The sequence below is a fragment of the Aspergillus vadensis genome (assembly GCF_003184925.1).
Source record: "Aspergillus vadensis CBS 113365 unplaced genomic scaffold BO88scaffold_28, whole genome shotgun sequence".
Classification (NCBI taxonomy): domain Eukaryota; kingdom Fungi; phylum Ascomycota; class Eurotiomycetes; order Eurotiales; family Aspergillaceae; genus Aspergillus; species Aspergillus vadensis.
Window position 1 is genome coordinate 426,335 of NW_020292066.1, and position 25,686 is coordinate 452,020.

Consider the following 25,686-nt stretch of genomic DNA (forward strand, 5'->3'; position numbering starts at 1 on the left):
TATGCATTGAGTGCTCAAGGCTTGACCATAACACAGCTGAAGCCTTAGGCCTAGATGGTATATGTCTCCCGTATCTGACATGTTTCAGATTATCTCACTATATGATCCCATTTACTCCAAGGCAAGCCGAGTACATACATTATAATATTGCCTGTCGGCGTCATTCTTAGGTATAGAAGTCGAGACATGTCATCACTTTGGTTGATTGAAAGTACACGAGGAAAATCTTTAACCAGACCCATCATACATTATGGAATCAAAGTAATACATCGATAATATTTATACATAAGGCAATACTCTATAGCTCATGACACTTCTATTTGTTTGCCGGGGACTCGGGGTGTATCAGCTTGTTGGAATCTGACGAGGGGATGTCACTACTGAGCACATCCGCTGGGGGATCTAAAAGTTCATTAGTCAGGTCTGTCCTGAATGAGCTGTTCTAGTGCAGGTTCTACTCACCGGACCGAGCGAAGGCCTTTCTTTGTGCGATATCCAGATCCTTTACTCTACCCCCCTCGACATCCTCTCGCGTCATGCTCAGGAAAGCCTTTGGCAGACCCATAGAAGATAGAAATTGGACGCTTTCCTTCCATTCAGATTCTTTCCGGTTCTTGTCCCACTTGAGCTCCTCACCCATGAGATCGATGATGTTAGGGAGGGCTTCGAGGGCTGCTTCGGCGTTCAAAAATGCCAACCGGGTTCTACGAGCAATGACATCGGTGGCAGTCTGTGCATATTCGTGGCGCACAGCATACCTGATTTCGCCATCAACGAAGGGGTATAGCCTGGAGATGCGTTGGCCGCGGACAGGGAAGCGAGCATTTGTGGGGGAAGACAAAGCCGCAACCTGCCAGGCTCGGTCACCATATGATTCCGTTAAATGCTTGGCCACATCCACCTCGAGTCCGAAATGCTGAATGAGGTTGATGAAAAGGGTTTTGGAGAAGCCGTGAGCACCAATCAAGCGGACCTGGTGGGTTTGGCAAGATCCGTCAAGGACAGCACCGTCGGAGACCAAGCCACTGCCGCCAACACCACTGATATCCGGAGCGCCGGTGACACCGCGAGGCTTCAAGCCGAATACATCGATGGCCTCATCCACCGCCTCTTCAGCCATCTGCCGGTAAGTGGTCCACTTGCCACCAGCACAGGTCAGGAGTCCGGAGGGAGAGACAGTAATGAGATGGTTGCGGACCAGAGCCTCGGAACTCTTTACCTTTGGGTCACGCACCAACGGGCGAATTCCAGCCCAGGCAGCAAGGACATCACTCCGCTCAATATTAATGTCTGGAGCCAAGTAATTGCGGACTTCGGAGATGATCCAATTGATATCCTTTTCAGAAGGCTGGGGCTGAGGGGTGATCTCAGTCGGCTGATCGGTTGTACCAGCAATAGTGTTCCCTTGCCAGGGAAGGAAGAAAATCACACGGCCGTCCGACGTGGATGGGTCAATAAGGCCCATATCTGAAGGGCTGTAATAGCCAGGTAAGATCACATGAACACCTGAGCTAGGGGCTACGATCTCCTTGATGCCGGGTTCGTCCATCTTTCTGATCGAGTCGGTGAAGGGGCCAGTTGCGTTTATGATACCCTTTGCCTTGATCGTGAACTCCTCCGTCTCTTGTCCATCTCTTCCGGGGATAAGATCTTTGACACGAGCGCCGTTCAGCTTCCCAGAGGGGTCCTTTTCCAGGCCAGTAACTTGCATGTGATTGACAACAGTGGCTCCGTATAACGCAGCTGTCATCGCCAGCGAAACATTCATTCGAGAGTCATTGTGGGCACCATCTAGCACACGCGCCGTTAACGAGGGATCATCTAAATGACGGGGGTAGGGTGGGGAAGAAACTGCATACCATAGTATACCATAGCTCCAAACAGGTTGTCCTTTCTTAACATAGGGAAGGCATCGATGGCCTTGCTCTTGGTAAGGAAGTAGGAGCTCTCGATACCTTCAGACCCAGCCAAGTAGTCATAGAACTTTGTTCCCGCCCAGAAATAGGGCGCCTGCCACCATTTCTGTAGCGGGACCATGATAGGAAGCCAGCTAGACAGATGAGGGGCTGTGTTCAAGAAATACTTTCGCTCTCTCAGAGCCTCCTTGACTAGCTTGTACCTAAAGTAGAACGAGTGGCATTCAGTATATCATGGTCGGCACGCAAACAAAAGATCGGAGAGGGGCGGGGGAAAAACTAACTGGTTGTAATCCAACTCCCAAACAGCCTTTTCCAGGTAACGAACACCACCGTGAACGAGTTTTGTACTCTTGCTGCTCGTTCCGGCGCTGAAGTCGTCCCTCTCAACAATAGCAACCTTCAACCCTCGTGTGGCAGCATCAAGAGCAATTCCCGATCCAGTGGCACCACCGCCAATGACAAGCAGATCATACTCTTCGGAATTGCTTCCACTGGAAGAGCGCTTTAAGTCCTGGATTTGCTCGAGGCGGGATTTGATATTTGGGAAGCTCGGGGGCACGAGCTTGCCTTCATGGTAGCCTGGCGGCGGAACTGCGGGGGCTTCTGAACCAGGGATATTGCGGGGACGGTAAGAGATGTAGAGAACTCCGGCTCCTGTGGCAGCCGCCAGCGATGTATAGAGCAGAGGTCGCAGAATCCTACGAGACTGGCGGGAGGCCATTGTACCCAGGGGGTCGAATGTTCAGAACAAATAGGATCTGGTGAGCTAGAGCGAGTTGGTGGATTGACGGTATTAGAGGGTGGATTCCCTATAAGAAACGCGCGCTGTATGTTCTATACTCAAAGAAGCTCTGCACACACGCGCATACACCAAAAGTCAGCTGAATATGAACTCGAGAACTGCGGTGTAACCGATACGCAACAAGGTAGGCGGCGAATTGGGGCGGCATACCTTCCACGTAAAATGTTTGACTTGTGAGTGTCAATTTGGGGGCGAGAGGAAAAGAGAGATAAAAAAAAAAAAAAAAAAAAAAAAAAAAAAAAGAGAAACACGGGACACTTGCCCGAGGAAAAGTGGTAAGTGTAGAATCGGAGAAGGGGAGGGAAGTAACGAATTAGAGTACTATACGTATATACTGACGTACGTATGAAGAGGAAGGCAATGGGGCCAGTACGAGTCGAGAGGAAGAATGGGGAATGGGAATGGGGTTTCGTGAGGAACGAGGAGAGTAAAGAAGAGAGAGGAGAGGGCGAGGTTAAGGATGCGAGGGATGTAGGAATGCCGGATCAGCTGCCAAGTTCGAATGGTTTCTTGTACGGGGAAAGGAATGGGAATGAATTAGTATTTACATACTCTACAGGCCTAATTCAGGGCCGGGTAACCTTCCACCTTTTGGAATTTGGGGGAGGCTGCGTCATGAGCTCAATCCGGGAAGGAGCTGGATTGGAAGGAGAAAATAATGGGGGCGGGTCGCTATGACGGTGTCGCAGCGTCAATCAGGAATGTCCCACCAATCAGCATCTCGGCAGCCCCGGGCGTGGATGGGCCTGATCACTGATTTGCCTGCCGCGCCCGAACTCCGGAACCGCATGTGACCAGAAAAGATTTTGTCTCTTCTGTAAATGTTCCCTTGGGGGGAAAGGGACCGATCCACTTGGGTCTTTTCATGGCTTCCAGACTCGCGGTCTATCAGGTTTTACCCTATCTAGATAGTCCTTACTATTGTCAACATCCACCTTGTTCCTATTTCCTTCTTTCTCCTCCTTCCCCCCTCCCCTTAGTTGAACAACTCCCCTTTTTTTCTTCCCTCTTCTCCATAGTCTAGAATTGTGGAGGGCGGAGTAGCTATCAATTGATTCGTTTAGATTTATTTTAGATCATTTATCCATTTCTTATTAATTCACTTATTGCACAGAACGATATATATAATGAATACTCTTTTTGAGATGTAAAAAAGAGAAATGAAAGGAATACAAAAGAAGAAAGGAATTGGCCTGGGGTTACTAATGGAGCACCTACTTGGGAACGGGGGGATCAGGATTAGTACAATCATTCGCAGTGCGGACTACCTATCTAGGTAAGTCAAACTAGTGTTTTTGGAAATCACGCGACCTATCCACGTTTTCATTGCGGATCTTTCGTCTATTCTAGGATACCTAGACCTGTCTAAAGCCTTCTGTCTGGCACAATGATCATCCCTAGTTGGATCTCAACGCTTAAATGTGTACGATACATACAGTAGGTGCCACATAACAGAACAGCATATATACATACTACCTGCCAGTTATTGCTTCGTACTGCAAACCGGAATTATGTGGGATGGATAATATCAATGCATATAAAATTTGGTCGTGGTTACTGCTCAGTTGGCTTATTATCTATACAATGATTTTGTTTATGCGATGCTTTCTACAATACTAAGACAGGAAGGGGGAGTGAAGGAGTGAATATCATGATCATTCATCATTGTCTTAAGTACAGCAGTCGACAAGTAAAGGGTCGAGTGTCCTTGTTTGTCGGGGTTCATTTTCTCCACTTGCCCAGCCCAGCCCAGACCCTGAGCGGGAATAGAACTGAATACATACTGTACATAATACATATACTCATAACATACTTTGATAATTATCTCAAGACCTTTGTAGTGACCTTGAAGTATTATATAATCAAGTATACTCTTTGGATTGATGTACTGTGGACAAGTGGCCATAGATTAGTAGCGTCGCCGTGGTCACACACTCCCCACCTGAATGGCGTAATCCCTAATAATTTGGTGGATGCCCTCGGGTTAGTAGGCAGGCAGGCACCTTGGAGATGAATGCGCTTCCCTCACTTTTTCCATGGAAGCAAGCGGGACTCAATTTCTTGGTTGGGGGTTGTAGATATATTTCACCTGCTATGCAAGTGCGAGTCCCACCGCCCTACGTCAACCTTCCCAGGACTTGACGGTGTCTAAACTCCGTACCCGACTAGATCAAGTTCGCTTGACTTGTGTCTTGTCCTTCCATCCAGCTTTTCGTGTCGATCATGATAGAATCCTCCGCTCCGCTACCCCTCTTCCAATTCTTTTAATGGAGCGCGCAGTGATCCAATGCGACCGGTCAGCCAGGGTAGCAACCCAAACATCCACCTGATGTTCCCGATCGGCTTGGAGAGTGGGTCAAAGGCCGTCGCATTTGTCTGTGCATAAGTAGAAAGTAAATAGACTAGTAAGTAGTAGACTACTAGATATCTCACACCCACTGCATTTATTTTTGTCTCCGCAAATAACTCCCGCTGCCAAGGGTACTCATGCAGTCTAGTCTTCAATAGACCCTGTCCCTCCTTCATCGGTCAGTAGCAACTCCGTACTTAGTTAAAGCCACACCATCAATCATCCGGTAATCCTGTTAAGTTTCTCCTTTCTTCTGTGAAGCACTCATATCAACCTATACTCTTCCCATTTTTCTCTATCATTTCCTTCTTCCTTCTTAGCATTATACAAGATGATGTTGCTTATCAAAAGAATACACCGTTAAAATGTTGTAGAAGAAAAAATAAAGAAGAGAAAAAAAAAAAAAAAAAAAAAGGATTTTTTTCCAATTATTATGGAGATTAAGGCAAAGGCAAACAGATGTGAGCATTAAAGAAGGGGGCAGCCAATGAGAGTAGAAAAGGAAAAGTAAAGAAAGGGGTGAGGGTGAGGGAAGAAGTAAGAGAAAAAAAATACTAACTCATATCCTCATACCTACAATTGATAAGAAGTAGTATATTCAATTGAAACACTGTCCGTACATTCTGCTTTATATGGACAAGTATAATCCCGGCCAACCTCCGATATCAAAGCTACGTATTAACTAACTATCTACCGCAATTGGTAAAAAGGAAAGCCAGATCTATGCCTACATTACCATGGCAGCAACCGAGGTCCTTGTCCCAAGGGATTTAGAGTATATCGACAGTATTGACCTTGAGAAGCGGAAACGTTCCGGCTGCGGAATCTTCTCGGTTGCTTCCACTCCCTCTCTGCCTGAGTTACCAACTATGATCGAACCCCACCCCCCCCGGGTTTTTGGACAGTGGAACCTGGGGTAAAACTAAGTAAGCTAGCAATATCCCTCACTTCCTGGTGACGGAAATGTTCCTTCCTGCGAGAGGGGAGGGATGGCGACTCCGGGATGTCTTACATGTGCACCAGGGCATATGATGCTGTGTTATATTCAGTCGACTTGCCCAGCGCCAGCTTAACATCTTCCCTATCTACTTGAATACTATATCACCAAGCAAGAAACACAGTTCGCCCATCATGGCCATCGCAGCAGTTCTTTCATTCCTGCAGCAAAGCATTCTCGAATCTCCGTTGCAGTCATTGGCCGCAACCGCCTTCATTGTCCCGGTTGTCTATATCATCATTAACGAATTTATTCGAGCTTCCGCTCGAGTACCTGGTCTTAAGGGCCCCCGTGGTCTTCCTCTGATTGGAAACCTGGCGCAGATCCGAAAAAATGCCGCTGAACAATATCGCATATGGTCTAAAACGCACGGGCCCGTTTATCAAATCCAGCTGGGAAATATCCCAGTTGTTGTCGTGAATTCGGCGGCGGCGGCAAAAGTTCTTTTTGGACACAATGCACAAGCTCTAAGCTCAAGACCGGAATTCTATACTTTCCACAAGGTAAGCTCCAGGCAGCATGCTTCCCTAGGCTTTCTCTATTATTGCCTTCATTTCTTTCCTTTGTCAGTGGGTTATAGCTCACAATATTGCATCAGATTGTATCAAATACTGCTGGCACAACAATCGGGACTTCCCCATATAGTGAGTCACTTAAGAGACGCAGAAAAGGTGCCGCTTCAGCCCTCAATCGCCCTTCTGTGGAATCATACATCTCGCACCTAGATGTCGAGTCCAGATCTTTCGTGGATGAGCTCTACACTTATGGAAATGGTGGCGAAAAACCAGTGGATCCTATGCCGATGATCCAGCGTCTAAGCTTGAGTTTGTCCTTGACCCTCAATTGGGGGGTACGTGTGGCCTCCCAAGAAGAAGACCTATTTGCCGAGATTACCCACGTCGAGGAAGAGATCAGCAAGTTCAGAAGCACCACTGGCAACCTGCAGGACTACATTCCTCTTTTACGACTAAACCCCTTCAATAGCAACTCAAAGGTTGCCAAAGAAATGAGAGATCGACGTGATCGGTATCTCACCGCTCTAAACCGAGACTTGGATGACCGCATGGAGAAAGGCATTCATAAACCATGCATCCAGGCGAACGTTATTCTCGACAAAGAGGCGAAACTAAACTCCGAAGAGCTCATATCAATCAGCTTGACCATGCTTTCTGGAGGTCTCGACACAGTCACGACCCTTGTGGCTTGGAGTATTGGCCTTCTTTCCCAGCGGCCTGATATCCAGGAGAAGGCCGCAAACGCGATACAAGATATGTACGGGCATGACCAACCCTTGTGCGATCCCATGGATGATCAGAGATGTGCCTACGTTGCAGCCCTGGTTAGAGAATGCCTAAGGTACAGCCTGAGAAATGGACCCCAAGCTCAGAGTTCCGGTGCGCTAAGTGGTGATATACAGGTATTTCACAGTCCTTCGTCTCGCGCTTCCCCGGACGTCGATTAGAGATGTGGTGTACAATGGAATAGTGATCCCTAAGGGCACCGTATTCTTCTTGAACTCCTGGGCCTGCAACATGGGTAAGTTGTCGCTCGATGAAAGATCGTAATACCTTGCAATTATTGGCTAATGCATCATCGCGTAGACCCCGAAGTCTGGAGCGACCCCGAGGAGTTTCGGCCAGAAAGATGGCTCGAGCAACCAGACGCTCCTCTTTTCACCTATGGCATGGGCTATCGCATGTGCGCTGGCTCACTACTCGCGAATCGTGAACTCTATCTTGTCTTCATGCGCACACTAAATGGTTTCCGAATCGAGCCACTTGGTGAGACTGACTGGCATCCTGTTCGGGGCAATTCAGACCCTACAAGTCTCGTGGCAATCCCACAAAAGTATAAGGTTCGATTCGTTCCAAGAGATGAAAAGGCACTCGCGACAGCACTGGGTCGGTGATTGGCAAATCTGACTTACGGTTTGTATTGGGAGGGTGAAGCGAAGAACTGATGTTGTGTATATTTTTTATACTGGACGGAAGCTGGGTATAGTAATTAGCCTGTGTCTCTGAACATCAGTACACTATGAAGGGGAGAATGCTCACCTCAGTGGAGATGCTAGGAACATCAGTCGGGCTTGATTATTCTATAGCGATCCCCTATGTCCGGGCACTTTCTTCAAACCCTCCTGGTTGTGGACCATGTAGGATTGTAGCTTAGCAATACTACTGTTGGAGGTATCGCAGATTATGCTTGATGTCGTCGCCATACAAGTGCGATGACAGCTTACAATGATTGCAATTGAAGGCATAAAACCGGGCTTCTGCTCCGATCTGCCGCGGATCGGCACCTTGATGCTAATGTATTATTTTCATTTCTTGTCCCACTTGCTTTCCATGACAGTCTCCCCTATGTACTTTCTTCCTCCGGCCCATCCCTCCCCTTGCCCCTCATTGCTTATCCCCTCTCCCACTACCTTCCCTTCCCTTTAATGCCTGACTGATCTGTGATCCCTCATGCCTAGTGCCACACTGCAGGCTTCTCTGGGTATTCATGTTGCCCAGAATGGCCTGATGGTATAATTGATGCTGGGTATATAGCTCTTGTAGTAAAGGAGATATGACAACCAATGAACGGTTCTCTTGGGAATGGGAGGTGATACTGGATTGGGCTGCTGAAGTGCGAGGGGTCCGTGGTATTTTTCCACAATAGCCACCAATGTCTCGATACAAAGGTGCTCATGGAGAATAGATCTCGGAAATAGATGTCTATGAGGGCTGTAATCAGACGGCGCTAAGATGCGAAACGTCTTTTCAAGTCACGGACGTGGTCGAAGCTGCACGCATAATCCCGTAACTCGTTTTTAAATTGACTTGCTACCACGAAGGACCGTGATGAGCTGCTCTTGACCGACGACAGTGATGTCTGCGAAGAAGATGACGATAGTACCCTTTTGGGGTATTGGGAACCAGGTGATCCCGCCGGCGCCGTTCCCATGGTTGCGAAAGAGCTGGTCACAGAACGCCCAGCTTGGCTGGGGGCCCTAGTTGGCTGTGGACACACGATCGCATGAGGTGCTGTCGCCTCCTTCGAGACGGTATCTAGCTCAGCCAGCCTGCAGGCTTGGGAGCAATATGGTTCCCCTAGGGTCTGACGGTCACAAGCAAGGCAGAAGTCAAGCGACCATTCAGTTGCCATATTGGCTGGTCCTCACAAAGAGGCAACAGAAGGGGATGGCGTTGGGGACAAGGTGGAAAAACTTTGTATATACGGGCTGTGGAGTATCAATGCAGGACTAGGGACTGTTGTCCCGATGATATGTCACCAAATATGGGATAATCGAATGCGCTTCGGATAGCGATATTTGAGGGTTGCTAGTCGGCCTCTTATTCCGTGAATGAGAATGGTTACTACTGCTGATAACCCTTTTTTTTCCAAGTTAGCAATGACTTCCTGTGCGAGTGGGGGAAGAGCGTGAGAAGAGCTAGCAGATGTGATGGTAAATGGTGTGGAGGTTCATTATATATGAAAAGGTTAAGGCCATCACACCATAATAATCCACTTCGGTCTCATTCTTGCGAAGCAGGAGGGTCACGCAAGGCCTCCCCACTAGCAAAGGGATCTACCCAAGGACGTGAGGGTAGATCAAGCCGGTGGATCCAGATCTATGTCAGATGACAACTGATGAGATATCTGAGGTGTATGGAAGGGTTATTGTTGTTGTTGTTGTTGTGATGGAATGGGAAGGGATACGGAACAGGTTCTTCATCCAGTGTGTAGCATAGCCTCCAGGTCACCCAGTCCGCACAGGGACAAGTCAGATGCAAATGACGGCGGACTATTGGGGGGGAGGAGGGCAAGGGCTTTACATATAAGTATCTTATATATAAATATGGGTAGCTAAATGCCCCAAAGACGCCAGTGACATGCACACAGCCCCTTTAGGGGAAAGAGGGGGGAGCATGGCCCAATCTCCAGGAGGCTGGTGTTGTAGGGTTCACGGGTAGATTGCCAATACTAGTCTGTCTGTACCCAAAACTTATCCCCAATAGAGCATACCTACATTGAGCTAGTATGGAGCATTGTTCAGGTCTAGCCCATACTTCTGAAAGTGTTTGGGTTTGTCCAGGGACTTACGGGACAATACCCATGATGTATATGGTAAGTGGTCTCTCTGAAAGTCTCTGGTGTATCGTAAGTACTAACTAGTATGTGCCACTCACCACTGTACCACAGTGTAAATAATCAATGTACGCAAGTTACTCTAATAACTTGATTACCGCTGCTGTTACTGCTGCTGTTACTGTAACAATGTAAGTATTGAGTATTTATCGACTCTCCAGGTACCCGGTACGATACCTGCCTTTTCTTATAGTTATTATTATTATTCTTATTCTTATTATCTTTTGTCATGTTTAAGGCAGTCTAAGTGGAGTAAAAAGAGGGGGGGTGACCGGTGGCTAATCTTTTGCCCCATCCCTTCCTACATAGTTGCAGTAGTCTATTGCCTATCTTGGCCTAGTTGGCTTTTACCTGCACGGCTGCTGGTGGCCCCAGCGCATTCTAATTCGAGCACCTGCTGTAGTCACTGGTCAATCTACACCAAACGGCACTTATGGTTGGACCATCGGATAATACATTCCTTCGGGGTCACTATGGTGGTGGTCATGCTCACAAGGTCAGCAGCTCCTCCCACGGTTATCCTTGCTGTACAGTAACTAATCAGTATTTCTCCGTGATGGTACTTACTGATTTCACTCGTATATACACCCATAGGATCTTGCTGGGATTGTCAGCAGCAATGAGTCGGCCCGCGTATGTCAAGGCATAGGAGTAGCTATACTGCTTTACCTGTAAACAGTAGGCTACGTGAGATATGTTATGCCGACAGTGTGTGTCTTGGCGTGACAGCAGGGAGTCAAATCCATACAATTGCAGACACAACATCATTTCTAGCCTTCTCCGCCCTACCCGCCCACTGCGTACAGAGGCTCTGCACATGGCAGCAGCAGGCGTCGAACCTACTACCCCGTAGTTTGCCCGTGTGAGGACGAGCTGGAATGTCCTGCGACGCAGCCTCTTAGTCACCCCTTTTTCCCTCGGTCCAGCCAACACGATGTCTTTCGATCACATCGCAAATCTAAAGAGTACATCAGATGGCATGGCAATGCCAAGTATGAAGATGTCGTGTTTATTAAATCAGTCCTGACCAACTTGAAACATCCAAGCAGCAGGTGTACTGGTTGGTATCCTATTGTTAAGCTGTTTCCTAATATTAGCCAGGGTATAGAGGTTGCCTATTCTATACGTGACTGATAATTTAGTAAACCGGTGACCAGGGACTGTACCCTAGAGCCAGGCGATGGATAGTTACAATTAAGACACCAATAGCAACTTGTATCTAATGGGTCTTGAGTCCCAATGGATGTGTAGGAACACACGAGTGTGGGCTTAGTGTCTACGAAGTATCATCCCAGTGCCTTCATCCGAGATTTCATCTAGTGTTGAAGACTTAAGAGGGCGTGTGTATGTGTCTATACATGGAAAGTGACATTCCCATTGTCGATCGATTGACGCGGGAAAAAAAAAAAAAGAATAGAGCAAAAATGGAGCTGCGGGGAATCGAACCCCGGACCTCTCCCATGCTAAGGGAATATTATACCACTAAACCACAGCCCCATCTTATACACACTCAAGCGCTACTTTGCCTATATGATGTACTTTTGTTTGCTGCAGAAATTATGCAACATTGCTGCAATGATTATAATCACCTTAGCTAGGCTGTTTCCTTTCCTTCCATATACATGCTCAGTGCATACATCATTCAACGCGTATACCGCATTCTTACGGAACACCAAAAAAAAAAAAAACATAACGAAAAATACCAAAAAATGGAGTTGCGGGGAATCGAACCCCGGACCTCTCCCATGCTAAGGGAATATTATACCACTAAACCACAACCCCTTTATAGTATACTTTGTAAAACTCAAGGCTATATAATCCAGCAAACCTATACCTATCGCGGTATATCACTGATATCGATATATATTCTTCCAAAGCTTAGCCCAACCCAACCCCAGACACGTGGATGGTCTCGGTTGCTATCAGTAACATCCATCAACTACCTTGTCACGTATGTGATAAACCAGGCGATATCTTATGGTACAGTCTCCTGCCACGGTTTCCTATGGTTTCCGGGAAGTGGCCAGTTGGGTATACAAACAATTAACCGTTAGGAATCAAGAACTACCTTATCAATTCCCTTTATACATTCACTCCACTTAGTTCTGGCTGGCAGAGTCATGTGTATGTGGTAGGATCAGGTACCTCTCTTTGACGACCTGTAGTAGGTCTACCTATATGAATTTATACATGATACGCGTCCCAAGCTCCTGGGCTCGAGGTCCGGGCTTTCCATTGGATGGCCGTATGATCGGCTTGTTTGCAGTAACTGGGGTCGTCTACTACTCACGCGCACGGGGGGGCGGGTTCTGGGAATGTTGGTTTGGGGTGACATCAAAATGATGTTTGGTCGGCGATAACTTACTGGCACGGCCATGGTAGATATATATATATATATATACGTGTGTCAACAGTGAACGATACGAGTTACCATATCATACCGCCCATCCCCCTTCAAATGGGAGAAAAGTTTACCATGGTACCGAGAAAAACCCCTATTTCTAGATATCATGCCCACATGCAACCTAGCAGAGGAGCCGACGCAAGTACCAGGTATTGCTGTTCACACGCTGGGAAGCTGGTAGACTCCACTTGGTAATCGCAGACAAGGGACTGCCAGCGTATTGTTCTCGAGCCTGCAATAAAGCAATGGTCGCCCACAGCAAGAGTCCTACACATCAATGAGAGCTTCAAGAAAGTGTTCAGGCCCAATCCTTCGTGACACATGCATATATTGATTGTCTTTCGGAGGGCCAAAGCACCGACTAAAACATAACCCGCAGCACAACCCCCACAGTACCTGCTTTAGCCCGAACATCTCAGCAACACTTAGAATTAAACAACAGCATACAGTGCTTAAATTCATTCCGCAAACAACCAATATGGGGTTGTGGTTTAGTGGTATAATATTCCCTTAGCATGGGAGAGGTCCGGGGTTCGATTCCCCGCAACTCCATTTTTGCTCTATTTTTATTTCTCTCTCTCTCTCATAGAGCGCACTGGAATTCGCATCCAAACTGCAAAGTACACTGACTTAGTCCAACAGCAGTAGGAAACCCTCAAAGTAATATGCTATACCACCGTTCCTACGCGGTAACGAAGTTCTCTGAGCAGGTATAATTCGAAGGACAACGAGATTTACAAGACCAAATCCTCCAAAATGATTTTGATGTTGTTTGGCTTCGCATACCTCTAATGAACCAACCCGCATCATGCCAGATATAAGCTGAACATAACAACAGTCTCAACGGTAGGCTGACGGAGAGATAACGGACTTGTCTTCTACCGAGACCAGATGGTTGACATCTTTTTATGAAATCGAGCTCGACAACGCATGCGCGATTCCCAGCAAACTACCGGGCATCGATGTAGGTAGCCCACTGAAAGCCATGTCTGGCGACAGACTGATTGACAAAGCCCTTCTAATTCTCTATATTTTAACCCGTACGTACCCATGCGTCAAGGAGAGAGCCCTTGCCTATCACTCAGAAGAGGAAACAGTCACGGCGGAAATATAAACTGGCATGGAGTATGCGAGAAATAATCACCGCATCGACCCTTGATATGCGGTCTATCCCTAACTATCCACTGTCAGATCAGACCTGACGGACAAATACCTCTTCAGGCAAAATAACCTATCCCCAGGAACCGTTCCCCTACGTGATATTCCAACAGTCCCAGGAGAGGCTCAATTTGCAACCAGAAAGCGACCCCCCCCCCATCCTGCTCCAGATGCCCGCTACCACAAACAACTGGAACTCTCTGCATCCAATACCATCGCTTCAGACAATGCTAGAGATGACCAAGAATATCCACGATGTCCAGCTCGTAGTCTGTGATTCCATGTCGGCGAGATCCCGGCCTCTTTGTAGATGATTCTCCTGTGGATCCCGTTGCTATACTCGACCATGCAGATGATAGCTCACCTGCTAAGCCAATGACATCTGACCCAGTCCACAGGCACCGGGTTACCTACCAAAGGACGTTTGTGGACGCATAATATGCATGACCCAAGCCAAGAGCCTGTATTTCGTACACAGTGATTCACTGGCTAGGAGGCTCTTCCTGCTTTGAAACGGGGATTCGTACCAGAGTAGCAGGCATAGGTGAGCCATTTGGAAGTCTTTTGGTAGTGGAATCTGGCGTGTGTTCCATCGGTGAGTTCAAGTTCGCGGCTTTCGCTTTTTGGTTGATCAGCATCGTTTGAGAGCAAATCTTCATCAGAGAGAAAACTTACTCGAGGCCATGCTGATGGCCCGCAGTACATTATCCCAGTTTGCAAGGACACAAGCGACAGCTACAGCCAACACGAAAGTCAATCAGGACATATTCCACCATGATATTTTGAGTGGACAAACCTTCTGTGCCATCCTTGAGGGTCCCAAGCTTGTCCTGCAAAGCCTGCATCTGCGAGGCCAGTGCTGCACTCATATCACGAAGCTGCCTCAGATTGTCCAGCTCAGCCCTTTTTGCTGCAATGCGGGTTGCTAGGACCGAAGACTGTTGCTGTGAGATTGTTGTAGATTGTTGGTTTGGCTGGCGGAACGAGGATGTGGCCGAGGATCCGGGAGGGAACATGGAAGCAGTACGAGGCATGTATGCCATGATGTAGAAGAATTGTTGGTACTGGCCGCGTTTTGGAGATGTCTGACCCTCCCTGAAGTCAATAGAGGCGGGGTATATCAACGGATAGTGAACAGTGAAAGACGCAGGCTGCACAGACTGCACGCTAGTTGGTATGACTGCAGTTGTGGCTCGTAGATTTAGTGAAGAGCTTTATTACACGAGAATGTCGATTTCTAAAGGGAGCTGCTGCTAGATGGAAAACTGAAAATCTGAATAAATTATTGCGACTAGCTTCTATCATTATTATGATGCACCATTTGAGCGGTCGCAGACCGACAGCAATCACACTAGTCCCGATAAGGGCATTTGTCAACAACCATACCCGCGTTCGTCAACTATCACGGGGCCACATCCACCCACTCTGGTTTACTCACCGGTTAATTCGGATAAGGAGGCGAGATACTATCTACAATACCGAATAAGTGTGGATGCTGGCTGCCTTTACTACTTCTAGTATACCTGGTCTCTGGGTGATTGACTGCCTAGAGGAATTGCCCGCAGTCTTGCCTCCTTATGCCGGGTATGGCTCGCTTAAATGAAGCGTCAGCTCCAACAGAGCACATAGAGGCCTGTAAGCACCGCAACCCCTCCCCGTTGGGAATCTACTGAAGCTGACTCTAGCGCCACATCAGTAAAACGACGGTTTGTGCGACAGAATCGTGAAATCGCCCGAGTAAACTCGATACAGTCCCTCCGCATTCGCAGCCTGGAATCTGAAGTTTCTCATCTCCTCTCAGAAAATGTCTCGCTTCGGGAGCAAGTAATAAGTCTTAGTCAGGAGCTAGAGAGATTTGAGGCTGTCCGGCTACTCCAGCATGGTGTTTACGACATTAAGACGAGACTAGACAGCAAGTTGGCGGAACTGAACAACCTGGTGGCTGACCTTGGCGCACTTCCGCGCACGTTCTACAGCAAACGTGCAGAGAATCCTCGAGATTCGAGCCAACATCGGGCACTGCCGGATTGGAAATCGAAGACTAGTGATGATGAGCTTAATCATGGGACAGGCGAAGACGGAAGGCTTCCTGTCATCCTGGAAGACAAATACTACCCCAGAAGAACATTAGAGTAAGGAAACGGAACCCCGAGCCTTAAGTCTTCGACGCTTACCATAAACAGGCCGCAAGAGCTGCAAAATATTCGATATAACACTGCCGATAATCTGCGATCCCCCACTCCGGAAGAACCTGTAGCCACGCAGCCAGACACAGCGGACGACAGCTCCTCTACGAATGATTCTTCCGATATGATGAATGCGCAGCAGGAACCAAGTCACGACGAGCACATATCGGACGAGGACGAGGCAGTTTTGCCCCCAACGCTTGAAACCAGGAAAAGAAAAAGGCCCAACTTAGCATCAAAGCAAATGGAAAGCCCTAGCATGGATCACGGGGCAACCTCGACACGAAATATCCCTGGGGCTATCTCCGGCCTGGGAACCAAGCGCAAATTTTCGGTGCATCACGAAGACACAATAGAGCCGTTAGCGAAAAAGTCCGACCTTCCACGGACAAGCATGCAGTCACCATCACCGGCGGGCAACAACGAGCAGCCGCTGTCTTCAGAGGCTGATGATAGCCCATCAAAAGGGAAGGCATCGCTTTTGACAGAAGAGGCAATAAGTCACAGGTTGGCAAAACGGAAAGCATTGGAGCATAGTATGTGCCGTGCCGTGCCACCGCAATACTGAGATTTGATCAGCTAATGAGGATGTAGGAAGCACGAACATGAATGTGACCAGCCCAACGAAAGCACATAATACAATGGTGCAAGAGAAGCACCAGAAAGACACATTATCCTCCGTTGACGAAAAGGATGGGCAAGTTGGGCTGTCCCCAACACCCCCCAAAAAAAGCACGGATCTCGAGCAGTCGAGGCAAGAATTGACGCATGGACAGTGTCGAATCTATCAGTCCACAGATGAAGAGAAATATAGCGAAAATACTATGGTTAAAGCCCAGCCCAATACGCGGTCGTCGACGCTACCAGAAATTGAGAGCGGACCAAGGAATTTGCCTGAGGTGTCTGGCCCAACGAGGCCTGCCAGGCGTCAGAGAGCCATTGTGAGCTATGCGGAGCCAAATTTACGAGACAAGATGAGGCGACCTACGAAGGAATTAATAGCAGCAGTTGGCGATCACCCGAGACGAAGCTCTAGCTCCCTCACTACACGGCTGGATTCGAACGAGGATGAGGACGTGCGCAAGAATGGGCGATCTAATGGTCGAAGACCGCGAAACTCGGATTCTTCAGGCAAAGAACCCAGATTACCGGCGACAGAGGCAGCAGCAGATTCATCCACCCAGCAAATGAACTCGGTGTCTCAGAGGAAACGGAAGACTTCTCCGGCAAGCAAGTGCAATATGGCACCCGAAGGCATTTCCGAGTCTACAGGGGCATATCCTCATCACTGGGTGGCTGGGAGTAAAGTCGACGAAGTAATGGCCGAAGAAGGCAATTGTCACACGCAGCCGTCGCAGATGGTTGGTAATGATGTTACGAGGAGCGTTCCCCCTATTGGGTGCAAGGCCAGACCTGCTACAGCTCGGAATTCTAGACGGCATTCCTCGCAGCCCGAATCATCCAGAAAAGGTGAAATTCAACCAGCAAACAACGGCTATATAGGCATAGAAAGCCGAGATATCTCTCCATCGGAGGCCCGTGCAGGTAATTCATACTCGACAAAATCCTTTGAAGAATTCGTCAAACCGAGCCTTCCTACACAGCAGCCAGAAGCGAGTACTGGAGCAGACTTGTCTACTTCGAAGCTGGCCGATTCGGGGCGGACTAAGCGCGGGCAACGTGCCGCGGCTGCTATGGCTAGAAGAAAAAGCATGATGCTGTGAAATATACTTCATTCATAGTTGTTGATGAGCAGAGTCTACAATCGGCTCGCCCCCTATAATCACAGCATTACCACTTCTTTCTTTGATTGTCACTTCATCCATTTCTTCCCTCTATTCGCTTTTTAGTTCTGTTCAAGTCCCAGCAAGCCTTCTGAAATAAGTCTGATGTCCTGTACCATCTTCAACCGTCCATTAATATTTACGTGTATTGTATAGATAAATAGATAACCTGGTCAAACCCGTCTTTAAAGGTCATGCTAGAGGAAGTACTATGAGACAACCGTGCTATCCAAGGACGATCAGGGGACAGGTAAGAGAAGGCTGACCTCGATAGTCAGTATAGGTTTTCATTTAGACGATACTGAGGATGCAAATTTGATGGGGCGTATCAATTGACGTCGTTATCGCATTGCATTTGATTAAGATGTTTCCACTCATGGCATATAACAAACACTATTATGGAAGACCCTAACTGCTGGATACTGAGGATGAATCACAGCGTTAGTCTGCGAAAGATCTCGAACATGTTAACGGCCCTTTGTAGTCTTTGGCATTTTCTCATAGGCATTTGGGCTTGGTTTTCGTTTCGTTTTCCTCGTACGGTGACTTGATCGGCAGGTTCTTCCTTCTCTGTTCGACGGAGGCCTCTGACCAGAAGAAGCATAGTCTTCTCCCTGCACTGTAGGCGGGCGGCGTCCCGTCCTTCTATGGCAGGCCGCTTCGCCGTCGCTATCTGTGTCCGAATTAGAAGTACTGGAGTCCGAGGATTCGGATTCGGAGCTACTATCGCCAATAGGTCGGCTTTTGTGATAGATGCAGCATACTGCCATATGTGAGCACAGTTTCGTAAAATCCGCTGGCTAGGGAAAGATTACCTTTGGAACTCTTTTTTCCCATTCCTTCGTTATCTATGACATCTTCACTCCAGCGTATACGTCGGGAGGTGCCCTCATTCATTTCGGGCCGATTAACAGCAGGCTCATCTGCTGCTCTTAACCTCAGAGTTGCTGGACCTGGAATAGCTGACGAAGTGCTGGTATGCCCCTCTGTCAATTCCAGTTGAGAACTACTTGCTGGCTCAGACGGTATTTGGCGAGTCCGAGACATGGTCATAAAATTCAATATTGACGCAACTCCGGAGACAGAGAGGCGTCCCGATGCTGTTATGGGACAAGAGTTATTATCGCGGGGGCTAAAATGTCACTTGGACCATTAGAGCGTTCAGATAAATGGAGTTTGCTTCTGACGAAGATGCATCACAGCAAGAGGACGGCTTCACACCGCCTTTTCGCTTCTGGTACGCGCTCAACTACTGATAGACGTCGGGGTTTACTTGCACAACAATTATTCATGAGTGTAGAGTAATGAATGCTTGTTCCGGACATTACTAGACTACTGCATAAGTAGAATGACCTCTTTGTAGTTCAATGGCCACCTCCGAGAGAATATATCTACGTTCCATTACTTGCTCCCTTTTGGAGTCTCTACGACCTTGTCACCGCAGCGCCTGGCTACCTTTGAACAGGCTATTGGTCTTTTTCTATCTTCTTATTACTTCCGTTGGATGGAAAGCTTCATATATGTTGTCACTGCAAATTGATTGATGAGGGAAGGCACAAAGAAAGGAGCGGAGGAATATCGCGCTGCGCTCTGGAAGCACCAAGACTGACTTTACATGAGGACCATATGATGAAAGAAACCCCAATACGCACTGATAATTTCTTGTTCGTTAAATGGCAATTAGTTCAAACTTAGAGTCCATAACATGACCAGCCATCAAACCAGTCACTCGCCGATAAAGACCTGGGATCATTGCCATGCTCTGTGGTATCGGCAGTTGATAGCGCAACTTCGGAACGCAGTTCCTTGTCCAGTCATAGCTCATCCTCTTGGTCCATTTCGGATGGCTTCAAAAGACCACCTACCCTCATTGCTCGGTCTCGTTCAGCGGCTTTAGCATCCCGCAAGGCTTGCTCCCTTTCTTCCGCATACAAGTCTGCGTTATCACCGGAGAACTCCTTCAGTGATATCAAGAAATCACGCAGATGCGTCTTGAACTTGTTAAAGTCGTCATTGAATGCAAACAAGCCAACGACAAACTGTTTAATTTGGATTCTGGAAGACATTAGCCAATCATTCAGTTTCCTTCGACTCATATGCTCCTCATGATTGGGTAGAACGTACTCCTGGAGATTCTTGAAGGCGTTTTGTAGGAGATTCGCAACATATTCCTGCAAGAAATCCTTGTTGGATGTCCCTAAGGGTGCCTGTTCAGGAGAATAAATTGGGTTTTGCACTTTGCCAGACTCAATGAAGTAGAACATGCGCGACAGTAGCATGGCCTGTGATTTGAACCCTGTTATAATACACATCAGCACACTTCTGTCTACAGGAACTAGACCACATACCGGCTTTATGATCACTGTCTGTCAGGACAAAGAATACATCCTGCAAGATAGGAATGTAGAACTGTTGAAAGAAGATATTGGAGGTCTGAGCATCAGTGTCGGCCATGTTGTTCATGAGCTCGAGGCACATTGTGAGACCCGTATTTTCGACTTCACGATTGTCGTGTTTGCTGGCCCACATGCAAGAATCGATGACAAACTTGAATTGCGTAGCATCGAGCTTGAGCAATGCCGGGAAACAGTACAAGTTGATAGCTTGAATCAACTTGAAGAACTGGACACGGTGCTCTGGATAGTCATGGAAATCTTTGTTGATCATTCCCAGTGTGCATTCAAAGACGCTCTCCATTATCAAGGGGACTTTGTCTTCCATCAGGTTCTAGATAGCACATGTCAGCTCGATATCAATCCTGCAAGGATTCAGTGTCATCTAGTGGGGCCGGCATACGTGTAACTTGTGGATTATCGTTGTCATGACGTTCAAGACCTCCGCCTCGCGCGCGTCAGGAACGTTGCGATTGTAGTCGACGAGAACGGCCTCCAGGAGCGGAGGGACCATGTTTGCATTTACCATTTCCAGGTCGTCGGCTTTCTGCACATAGGTGTCGATGAGCTTCAGTATTTCTTTCTTGATCGTCCTTAGACCCCGGACTTTCGGGGTCTTCGTTGCGATGTTGCCTATATAATGGTCAGAAAGCTCTAACAACTGACATGCTCGGTGCATAAGGGGTGAAGTGAAACGGGAGTGACGAGAGGTAAGACTGTGGCGGGGACAGAAGAAGACATCCTTACCATCATGCGCTACAGCGTCACTGATAAGCTGGCTGGAGGCACGGAACATATTCAGCATGTCATGATAAATCCGTCCAAGCTGGGAATAGAAGTAAGTGCCCACAGAGGAACACGCTGCGACATTCGTCTTCATAATATTTCCGATGATTTTTATCGTCTCGCCATCTTGAAGTATAGCGGGGTTCTGGTTTGCCTGCACTATGATGGCATCCCAGGCTGAGTTAGGCAGGGACATCAAATTTTCAATCAGTCGGTCCTGGAGGCCCTTTTGGCCCTGTGCCGAGATCATGTAGCCACAGGCTTCGTAGAAAGTGTGGACCTGCTGAGGAGAAAGATCACAAGTAATTTTCCTCATATTGCGAACGATTTCCTCAATGAATGGTTCATTCTCCCCCGGCTGAAGCGCAACAAAATGCCGCCTGCATTTATTCGCGATCTTGATGAATGTATCGCAAGCCATGTCCTGAACACCTGGTTTGGGTTAGCTATGACTTTCCATGTGCAGGGCAGCAACACACCTTCATGAGTCTCATGCATGAACTCAAAAAGCTTGTTCACCACCGTCTTCAAGAATTTCCAGTGCGCTTTCAGGAATCTCGGATACTGTCCGACAATGTACATGATATTACTGGCCACGACGGCTTTGTTGTCCTTTCCACGCTTCATTTCGGTAAGACCAAGGAGATCTTTGATGACGTTGACCAGGAATCGCTTCTCGGTCTCTTCATTCATGGCTCCGGAAATTGAACCAATGGCCCAACAGAGAGTATTACAATTGGCCCAGGACCATTCAGACCCGTCAACCTGCTTGGCTAACTTTTCGATCATGATATTCTCTGTGTCAACGACATCCAGATGAGTCAGATAGACCAGGCATTCGCGTATCGTCTTGTAAAGTTGAATGGTGTCACTTTCCTTAACGAATTCGCGAACAATTTCGCCTTCGTCATTCTCCACAATCAAGACTTCCTCAGGACGCACCATCTTCTCAATCATGACCGTGCGAAGGCTTGATAAGACCTCCTCGTACTTGTGTTTCCGGAGAGGATAGTTGGCCAACGTGCTGGGATGCGGTGCACCTCCGTTCGACAGGCCGCTAACACCCATACTCACCAGAGGATTGATATCTGTGATTGGAAGCTGCTGCATCTCTTCGTACAATTCTTGCACTAGCCTCGTCCAATATTCCAGGCAGATCTTGAAGACTTCCCTGTCGTCGATTTGACTGATACGAATGAGGTAGAAATGGGCGTGGGTAAGGTAGTCACGGTTGGGCAATTTCTCGATGAGCTGAAGAGGTTAGCATGAGCCTGATCGTTATGCCATAAGAACTCACATTCAGATGAGCGCTGAAAAAGCTAGAGAGAAACAGTGCCAGGTTGAGAACGAACTCTTGGTCCCTCGAGTTGCTCTTGGCATAGGTCTGTTTCAAATCCATGGACAAGGGGATGATTCTTGAAACTGCAGTCAGCGTCTCTGTGAACATATGGACCAGCCTTTCATCGTAATTGTACGGGTTGCCAATTTGTAACCCGCCGATTTCGGTGAGGCACTTGAGTGTGACATTTCTGAACTCAGGAACATCCAGAAACCGCGTCAGCAGAGTGTTTATAATGGGAGTTTCGAAGATATATCCTAAAGGAATCCAGTTCAAGAAACGAAGCAGAGTCTCTAGTGTAGCTTTGACAAGACTTGGCTGGTTCGCTGTGTTCAAGACCTCGGAACATAGCTGGAAAATGGACGAGAACTCCTGCGTCATAGAGGTCTTCAAGTTTCTCGCTTTGACCGAAGTCATTTGATCCTGGGAAAAGTCAAACACTTCTTCGGATAGTAGACGAAGAATTGCCATGTTATTCTCGCAGATGGACAGGCTGGTATGGCAAGACGAGATGATTTCGTTGATAAAAGTTGGCCAATTATGTGGCCACTCTTGTTTCAGGATGGAAACGAGAACCAGGTTGAGCTTATTTAGGAAGGCTCGCTCACTCCTTAACTTGTCCTCCGATTTCGAATTTTCGATGATGAAGTTGACAATAAAATTCCGAATACCTGAGGAAGTTAGAATAGTTTGACAATCGAGGTTAGCTTGAAGTAATCACCTAGGCATTGCTCCCTGGGTAAGACCTTCCATCGCGTCATAATCACATCGTCAAGGACCTGGAGAGCAAGATCTGATTCTATCAGCGCACGGCCGTCTGCAGCATAGAGAGAGGCATCGTCTCGCACATTTTGTCTGTGGGTATGTTGATTCTTGGAGAATATTTCCCACAATTAACCAAGCATCCGGATTTTGCTTGAACTGGTCACCGGAAACAAGTCAGAGCTAGATGAATGATATGTGCTACGCAATCCGGTCACTCACCTCCGTCAGGGTCTGCTGAGCTTGCTTTTGCTGTGAGTCGCATATCAGGTCAGTTCACATCCCAATTACGATAACACGCAGTCAAAGACATAAGCGCCCAGCTCCTTGCGACATACCAGATCTCCCTTGCCCTCATAGAAGGCCCGGACTGTGTTGTCCAACTCTTGTATGGAAACAGACATTCCGCTCCAGAAGTTGACAGTACTGTACGCTGCGCTCCTCGGCCTTCAATAGACGATTCAAGCAAGCGAGGTCTAGATGAAGACTCAATAGGGTCTAGAGAAGGCCGTAGATACGAGACGGCGTAGCAAGAAAGAATAGGTTGGCAGAATATATGGCGGGGTAAGAGGCTTCCTTGGAGGGGTTCGTCGGAGGTAGGGTGAGCTTGGAGCAAACTCCTGCCTGAAGATGCAGCAGCCTTGGAGAAGCAGCTGGTAAAGTGGGGTACGGTGGCTGTAATTTATGATGAGAGTTCTGGCTTTGGGATATGGATATTTCTGGAAAAAAACAATGCGTACTACGGAGTACTGGCGGTGAGAACAGCGCGTCTCTCGGATTGTTGGCGCTATTCTATCGGGCCGGTGCGATGTATCTCCATTTAGCCTTAGTCATCAATCAGAGCTCTGACCAAACTATAGCTAGCTAATTAGTTAGTAAGAAATAAGTAAACATAGTACTGAACTACCGGATTCGCAGTATTAGCTATAGAACTAGATACCTAGACTACGGGGTACCTATTTCTTTCATTACTAGGTTTACACAATGCAAGATACTTGTGGAGTGGTAATACCGATGTGGGGATTTTTGCATAGTATGTCGATTATGAAAGGTCTTCAAGCCTTCTGCAGATTCGATCCAGGTATGTTGAGCTTGCTTATAGTGACCAGATCATTATCTTCTGAGTTTGCGGTTCTGATGAGCCCGAATTTAACATCCTGGGGGGCTCTGCACATCATAGGTGTCTCAAAGATGGGCCTATAATCTACTATATTGCTACGAAGTCTATTTAAACATAGGGCTAAGTGGACTAGCATTAAAGAATATGGAGATTTTTTTTCTAGGATATTGCTTTCGTTTCCAAATTGAAATATGAGTGGATAAAAAAAAGACAGATGGTTTGTGCTAGGATACCAGTGACACCTACTGTATAGTAGATTACATAACTTGAGTACAGTGGGAAGCTGAGCAATTCTGACCATCAATCCGTCTGTTACTTTTGGCAAACTTAGAACGGATGAAGATTTTCGACATTGTAAATGATTGGTACTTGAGATGATTAGGACACTGCTGTTCAACGACGTACAAAGGAAAAAGGACAGCTGAGATACAATCTACTTCAATGTGAATGGAATGATGCGCGTGGCTGACCATGTCACAATATAGGTATGGTACATCACCCTTCATAATAGAGGAAGTATGGGGACTCCTACTAATACGGAGTATAATTACGTCCCAGCTTTCACGAAGTACTCATTGTTCACTGGTAAATTATAAAAATGTAAGTGAGAGATTAGCCAAATTCAGCTTTCCGGGACGATAGCACAGACATTGGGGGGGAGAGGGGGGAAGGGGGTACCGCGGTAGGTAAGAGGGAAGAAAGACAGGTGCTGTGCCGTACTAACCGCAACCGCGTCCCTCCTGCGCCAATGGCGAATAATTGGCGGGAAAAGGCAGCGCTGGTAAGCGACCGAGCTATTGTGTAAGCGTGTTCCACACCCACCATTTCAGGCTGTCAACGCGCAGGTCGCTTCGACCCACCAGGAACCTTTTCCGCCGCCGCCGTGCCGCGCTTCCCTCGCGGGTAGAGCAGACGGCAGTGCAAAAGCCACCGAACCAGGGCGAGTCGACTCCCCCCTCCCAAAGGTGGCGTGTCGCCTGAGCGCGCCATCGCTCAAACTCATGCGTCTTTTAACTTCACGTCCAACCAACCAGAAGCTGCTTGCCGGGGTTGTGGTAGCCAACCATTTGCTTCGCGCCGCTCATGGCCGATCGCGCGCCAACTTCAATCCTGTCGAGTGCTCAGCAGCCAGCTGGCAGCCGCATCCTTCTGCCAGGATGTACGACACCCAATGAACGACTCCAACTCTACAGTGCATCCATCCCACTAAGGTACTGCTAGTACTTCGACTCCCCTGGTCGTTTACCTCTTTAACATTACTATTTTTCTTCCCGCCCCCCCTCCTTACGGCTGCTCGTCTTTCCTTTTTTCTTTCCTGGGGTTTGCAACTAGGTACTATTGGTTCCTTAGTGAAATGCCTCGTTTCTTGATTCCCACCTGCAGGCGGCAAAAAATTTCGTTCTAGGAGTCCGTTTCGACATACTACTCGCTGACCTATAATTGTTATCGTTTGCCTATCCATCTTCTCTCCACTGCTAGTACGACCACGGCCACTACTACACTTTCCCCTCCTTCTTTCCTTTGACGCCTTTCCCCTCTTTTCTATTTAGTAACC

The 25,686-nt window shown here is 47.7% G+C and overlaps 10 protein-coding genes and 3 non-coding genes across 13 annotated transcripts; 5 read left to right on the forward strand and 8 right to left on the reverse strand.

The window, feature by feature from the left end:
- Positions 1–316: 316 nt before the first annotated feature.
- On the reverse strand, positions 317–2,640 carry BO88DRAFT_396770 (glycerol-3-phosphate dehydrogenase GUT2; the record flags this gene model as incomplete). The annotated part of the gene is made up of 4 exons (XM_025705253.1): positions 317–402; positions 463–1,791; positions 1,860–2,119; positions 2,201–2,640. The coding sequence occupies 4 exons, from the start codon at positions 2,638–2,640 to the stop codon at positions 317–319; spliced, it is 2,115 nt and encodes a 704-aa protein (XP_025558694.1).
- Positions 2,641–6,202: 3,562 nt separating this feature from the next.
- BO88DRAFT_373887 (cytochrome P450 phenylacetate hydroxylase) lies at positions 6,203–8,237 on the forward strand (the record flags this gene model as incomplete). Its single annotated transcript, XM_025704289.1, has 4 exons — positions 6,203–6,571; positions 6,667–7,424; positions 7,486–7,604; positions 7,670–8,237. 4 exons carry the CDS (start codon positions 6,203–6,205, stop codon positions 7,975–7,977), a joined length of 1,554 nt encoding a protein of 517 aa, XP_025558695.1. The 3' UTR covers positions 7,978–8,237.
- A 423-nt stretch (positions 8,238–8,660) lies between these two features.
- BO88DRAFT_155995 (uncharacterized protein) lies at positions 8,661–9,486 on the reverse strand. The gene has a single exon (XM_025701558.1). The coding sequence runs from the start codon at positions 9,213–9,215 to the stop codon at positions 8,811–8,813; it is 405 nt and encodes a 134-aa protein (XP_025558696.1). The 5' UTR covers positions 9,216–9,486; the 3' UTR covers positions 8,661–8,810.
- A 779-nt stretch (positions 9,487–10,265) lies between these two features.
- Positions 10,266–11,569, forward strand: BO88DRAFT_438525 (uncharacterized protein; the record flags this gene model as incomplete). The annotated part of the gene is made up of 5 exons (XM_025709672.1): positions 10,266–10,330; positions 10,361–10,367; positions 10,603–10,832; positions 10,879–10,909; positions 10,974–11,569. The coding sequence occupies 5 exons, from the start codon at positions 10,266–10,268 to the stop codon at positions 11,331–11,333; spliced, it is 693 nt and encodes a 230-aa protein (XP_025558697.1). The 3' UTR covers positions 11,334–11,569.
- Positions 11,570–11,624: 55 nt separating this feature from the next.
- On the reverse strand, positions 11,625–11,696 carry BO88DRAFT_t239. Its single transcript has one exon. It is a non-coding gene; the product is annotated as a tRNA-Ala (tRNA).
- Positions 11,697–11,909: 213 nt separating this feature from the next.
- Positions 11,910–11,981, reverse strand: BO88DRAFT_t238. The gene has a single exon. It is a non-coding gene; the product is annotated as a tRNA-Ala (tRNA).
- A 626-nt stretch (positions 11,982–12,607) lies between these two features.
- BO88DRAFT_156041 (uncharacterized protein) lies at positions 12,608–13,004 on the reverse strand. The gene has a single exon (XM_025701559.1). It carries the CDS (start codon positions 12,924–12,926, stop codon positions 12,708–12,710), a length of 219 nt encoding a protein of 72 aa, XP_025558698.1. The 5' UTR covers positions 12,927–13,004; the 3' UTR covers positions 12,608–12,707.
- A 79-nt stretch (positions 13,005–13,083) lies between these two features.
- BO88DRAFT_t237 lies at positions 13,084–13,155 on the forward strand. Its single transcript has one exon. It is a non-coding gene; the product is annotated as a tRNA-Ala (tRNA).
- Positions 13,156–13,828: 673 nt separating this feature from the next.
- On the reverse strand, positions 13,829–15,045 carry BO88DRAFT_156048 (DASH complex subunit DAD2). Its single transcript, XM_025701560.1, has 3 exons — positions 14,558–15,045; positions 14,437–14,496; positions 13,829–14,380 (listed from the first exon to the last, which is right to left on the reverse strand). The coding sequence occupies exons 1-3, from the start codon at positions 14,802–14,804 to the stop codon at positions 14,244–14,246; spliced, it is 444 nt and encodes a 147-aa protein (XP_025558699.1). The 5' UTR covers positions 14,805–15,045; the 3' UTR covers positions 13,829–14,243.
- A 153-nt stretch (positions 15,046–15,198) lies between these two features.
- BO88DRAFT_491240 (shugoshin family protein) lies at positions 15,199–17,852 on the forward strand. The gene is made up of 4 exons (XM_025712846.1): positions 15,199–15,396; positions 15,458–15,893; positions 15,945–16,483; positions 16,542–17,852. Exons 1-4 carry the CDS (start codon positions 15,339–15,341, stop codon positions 17,669–17,671), a joined length of 2,163 nt encoding a protein of 720 aa, XP_025558700.1. The 5' UTR covers positions 15,199–15,338; the 3' UTR covers positions 17,672–17,852.
- BO88DRAFT_396780 (PPP1R11/YPI1 family protein) lies at positions 17,733–18,904 on the reverse strand. The gene is made up of 2 exons (XM_025705254.1): positions 18,547–18,904; positions 17,733–18,494 (listed from the first exon to the last, which is right to left on the reverse strand). Exons 1-2 carry the CDS (start codon positions 18,782–18,784, stop codon positions 18,199–18,201), a joined length of 534 nt encoding a protein of 177 aa, XP_025558701.1. The 5' UTR covers positions 18,785–18,904; the 3' UTR covers positions 17,733–18,198.
- A 342-nt stretch (positions 18,905–19,246) lies between these two features.
- BO88DRAFT_491241 (exportin CRM1) lies at positions 19,247–23,778 on the reverse strand. The gene is made up of 11 exons (XM_025712847.1): positions 23,350–23,778; positions 23,234–23,263; positions 23,098–23,170; positions 22,971–23,042; positions 22,208–22,920; positions 21,390–22,161; positions 20,872–21,342; positions 20,528–20,757; positions 20,080–20,458; positions 19,856–20,027; positions 19,247–19,786 (listed from the first exon to the last, which is right to left on the reverse strand). Exons 1-11 carry the CDS (start codon positions 23,413–23,415, stop codon positions 19,546–19,548), a joined length of 3,219 nt encoding a protein of 1,072 aa, XP_025558702.1. The 5' UTR covers positions 23,416–23,778; the 3' UTR covers positions 19,247–19,545.
- A 1,101-nt stretch (positions 23,779–24,879) lies between these two features.
- On the forward strand, positions 24,880–25,341 carry BO88DRAFT_429340 (uncharacterized protein; the record flags this gene model as incomplete). The annotated part of the gene is made up of 3 exons (XM_025709142.1): positions 24,880–24,912; positions 24,962–25,034; positions 25,097–25,341. 3 exons carry the CDS (start codon positions 24,880–24,882, stop codon positions 25,339–25,341), a joined length of 351 nt encoding a protein of 116 aa, XP_025558703.1.
- Positions 25,342–25,686: the final 345 nt, after the last annotated feature.

Bases quoted from the DNA above. Each gene is read 5' to 3' on its own strand.
- BO88DRAFT_156048 (XM_025701560.1), bottom strand. From the start codon at position 14,804: ATGGCATACATGCCTCGTACTGCTTCCATGTTCCCTCCCGGATCCTCG. The intron at 14,497-14,557 runs GTTTGTCCACTC...TGTTGGCTGTAG, and splicing joins CCTCAAGGATGGCACAGAAG to CTGTCGCTTGTGTCCTTGCA. The intron at 14,381-14,436 runs GTAAGTTTTCTC...TCAACCAAAAAG, and splicing joins GGCCATCAGCATGGCCTCGA to CGAAAGCCGCGAACTTGAAC.
- BO88DRAFT_155995 (XM_025701558.1), bottom strand. From the start codon at position 9,215: ATGGCAACTGAATGGTCGCTTGACTTCTGCCTTGCTTGTGACCGTCAG.
- BO88DRAFT_156041 (XM_025701559.1), bottom strand. From the start codon at position 12,926: ATGTGTCACGAAGGATTGGGCCTGAACACTTTCTTGAAGCTCTCATTG.
- BO88DRAFT_396780 (XM_025705254.1), bottom strand. From the start codon at position 18,784: ATGACCATGTCTCGGACTCGCCAAATACCGTCTGAGCCAGCAAGTAGT. The intron at 18,495-18,546 runs GTAATCTTTCCC...CACATATGGCAG, and splicing joins GGGAAAAAAGAGTTCCAAAG to TATGCTGCATCTATCACAAA.
- BO88DRAFT_491240 (XM_025712846.1), top strand. From the start codon at position 15,339: ATGCCGGGTATGGCTCGCTTAAATGAAGCGTCAGCTCCAACAGAGCAC. The intron at 15,397-15,457 runs GTAAGCACCGCA...GCGCCACATCAG, and splicing joins AACAGAGCACATAGAGGCCT to TAAAACGACGGTTTGTGCGA. The intron at 16,484-16,541 runs GTATGTGCCGTG...ATGAGGATGTAG, and splicing joins ACGGAAAGCATTGGAGCATA to GAAGCACGAACATGAATGTG.
- BO88DRAFT_491241 (XM_025712847.1), bottom strand. From the start codon at position 23,415: ATGTCTGTTTCCATACAAGAGTTGGACAACACAGTCCGGGCCTTCTAT. The intron at 23,264-23,349 runs GTATGTCGCAAG...TGCGACTCACAG, and splicing joins ATGAGGGCAAGGGAGATCTG to CAAAAGCAAGCTCAGCAGAC. The intron at 22,162-22,207 runs GTGAGTTCTTAT...TAACCTCTTCAG, and splicing joins TTTTCAGCGCTCATCTGAAT to CTCATCGAGAAATTGCCCAA.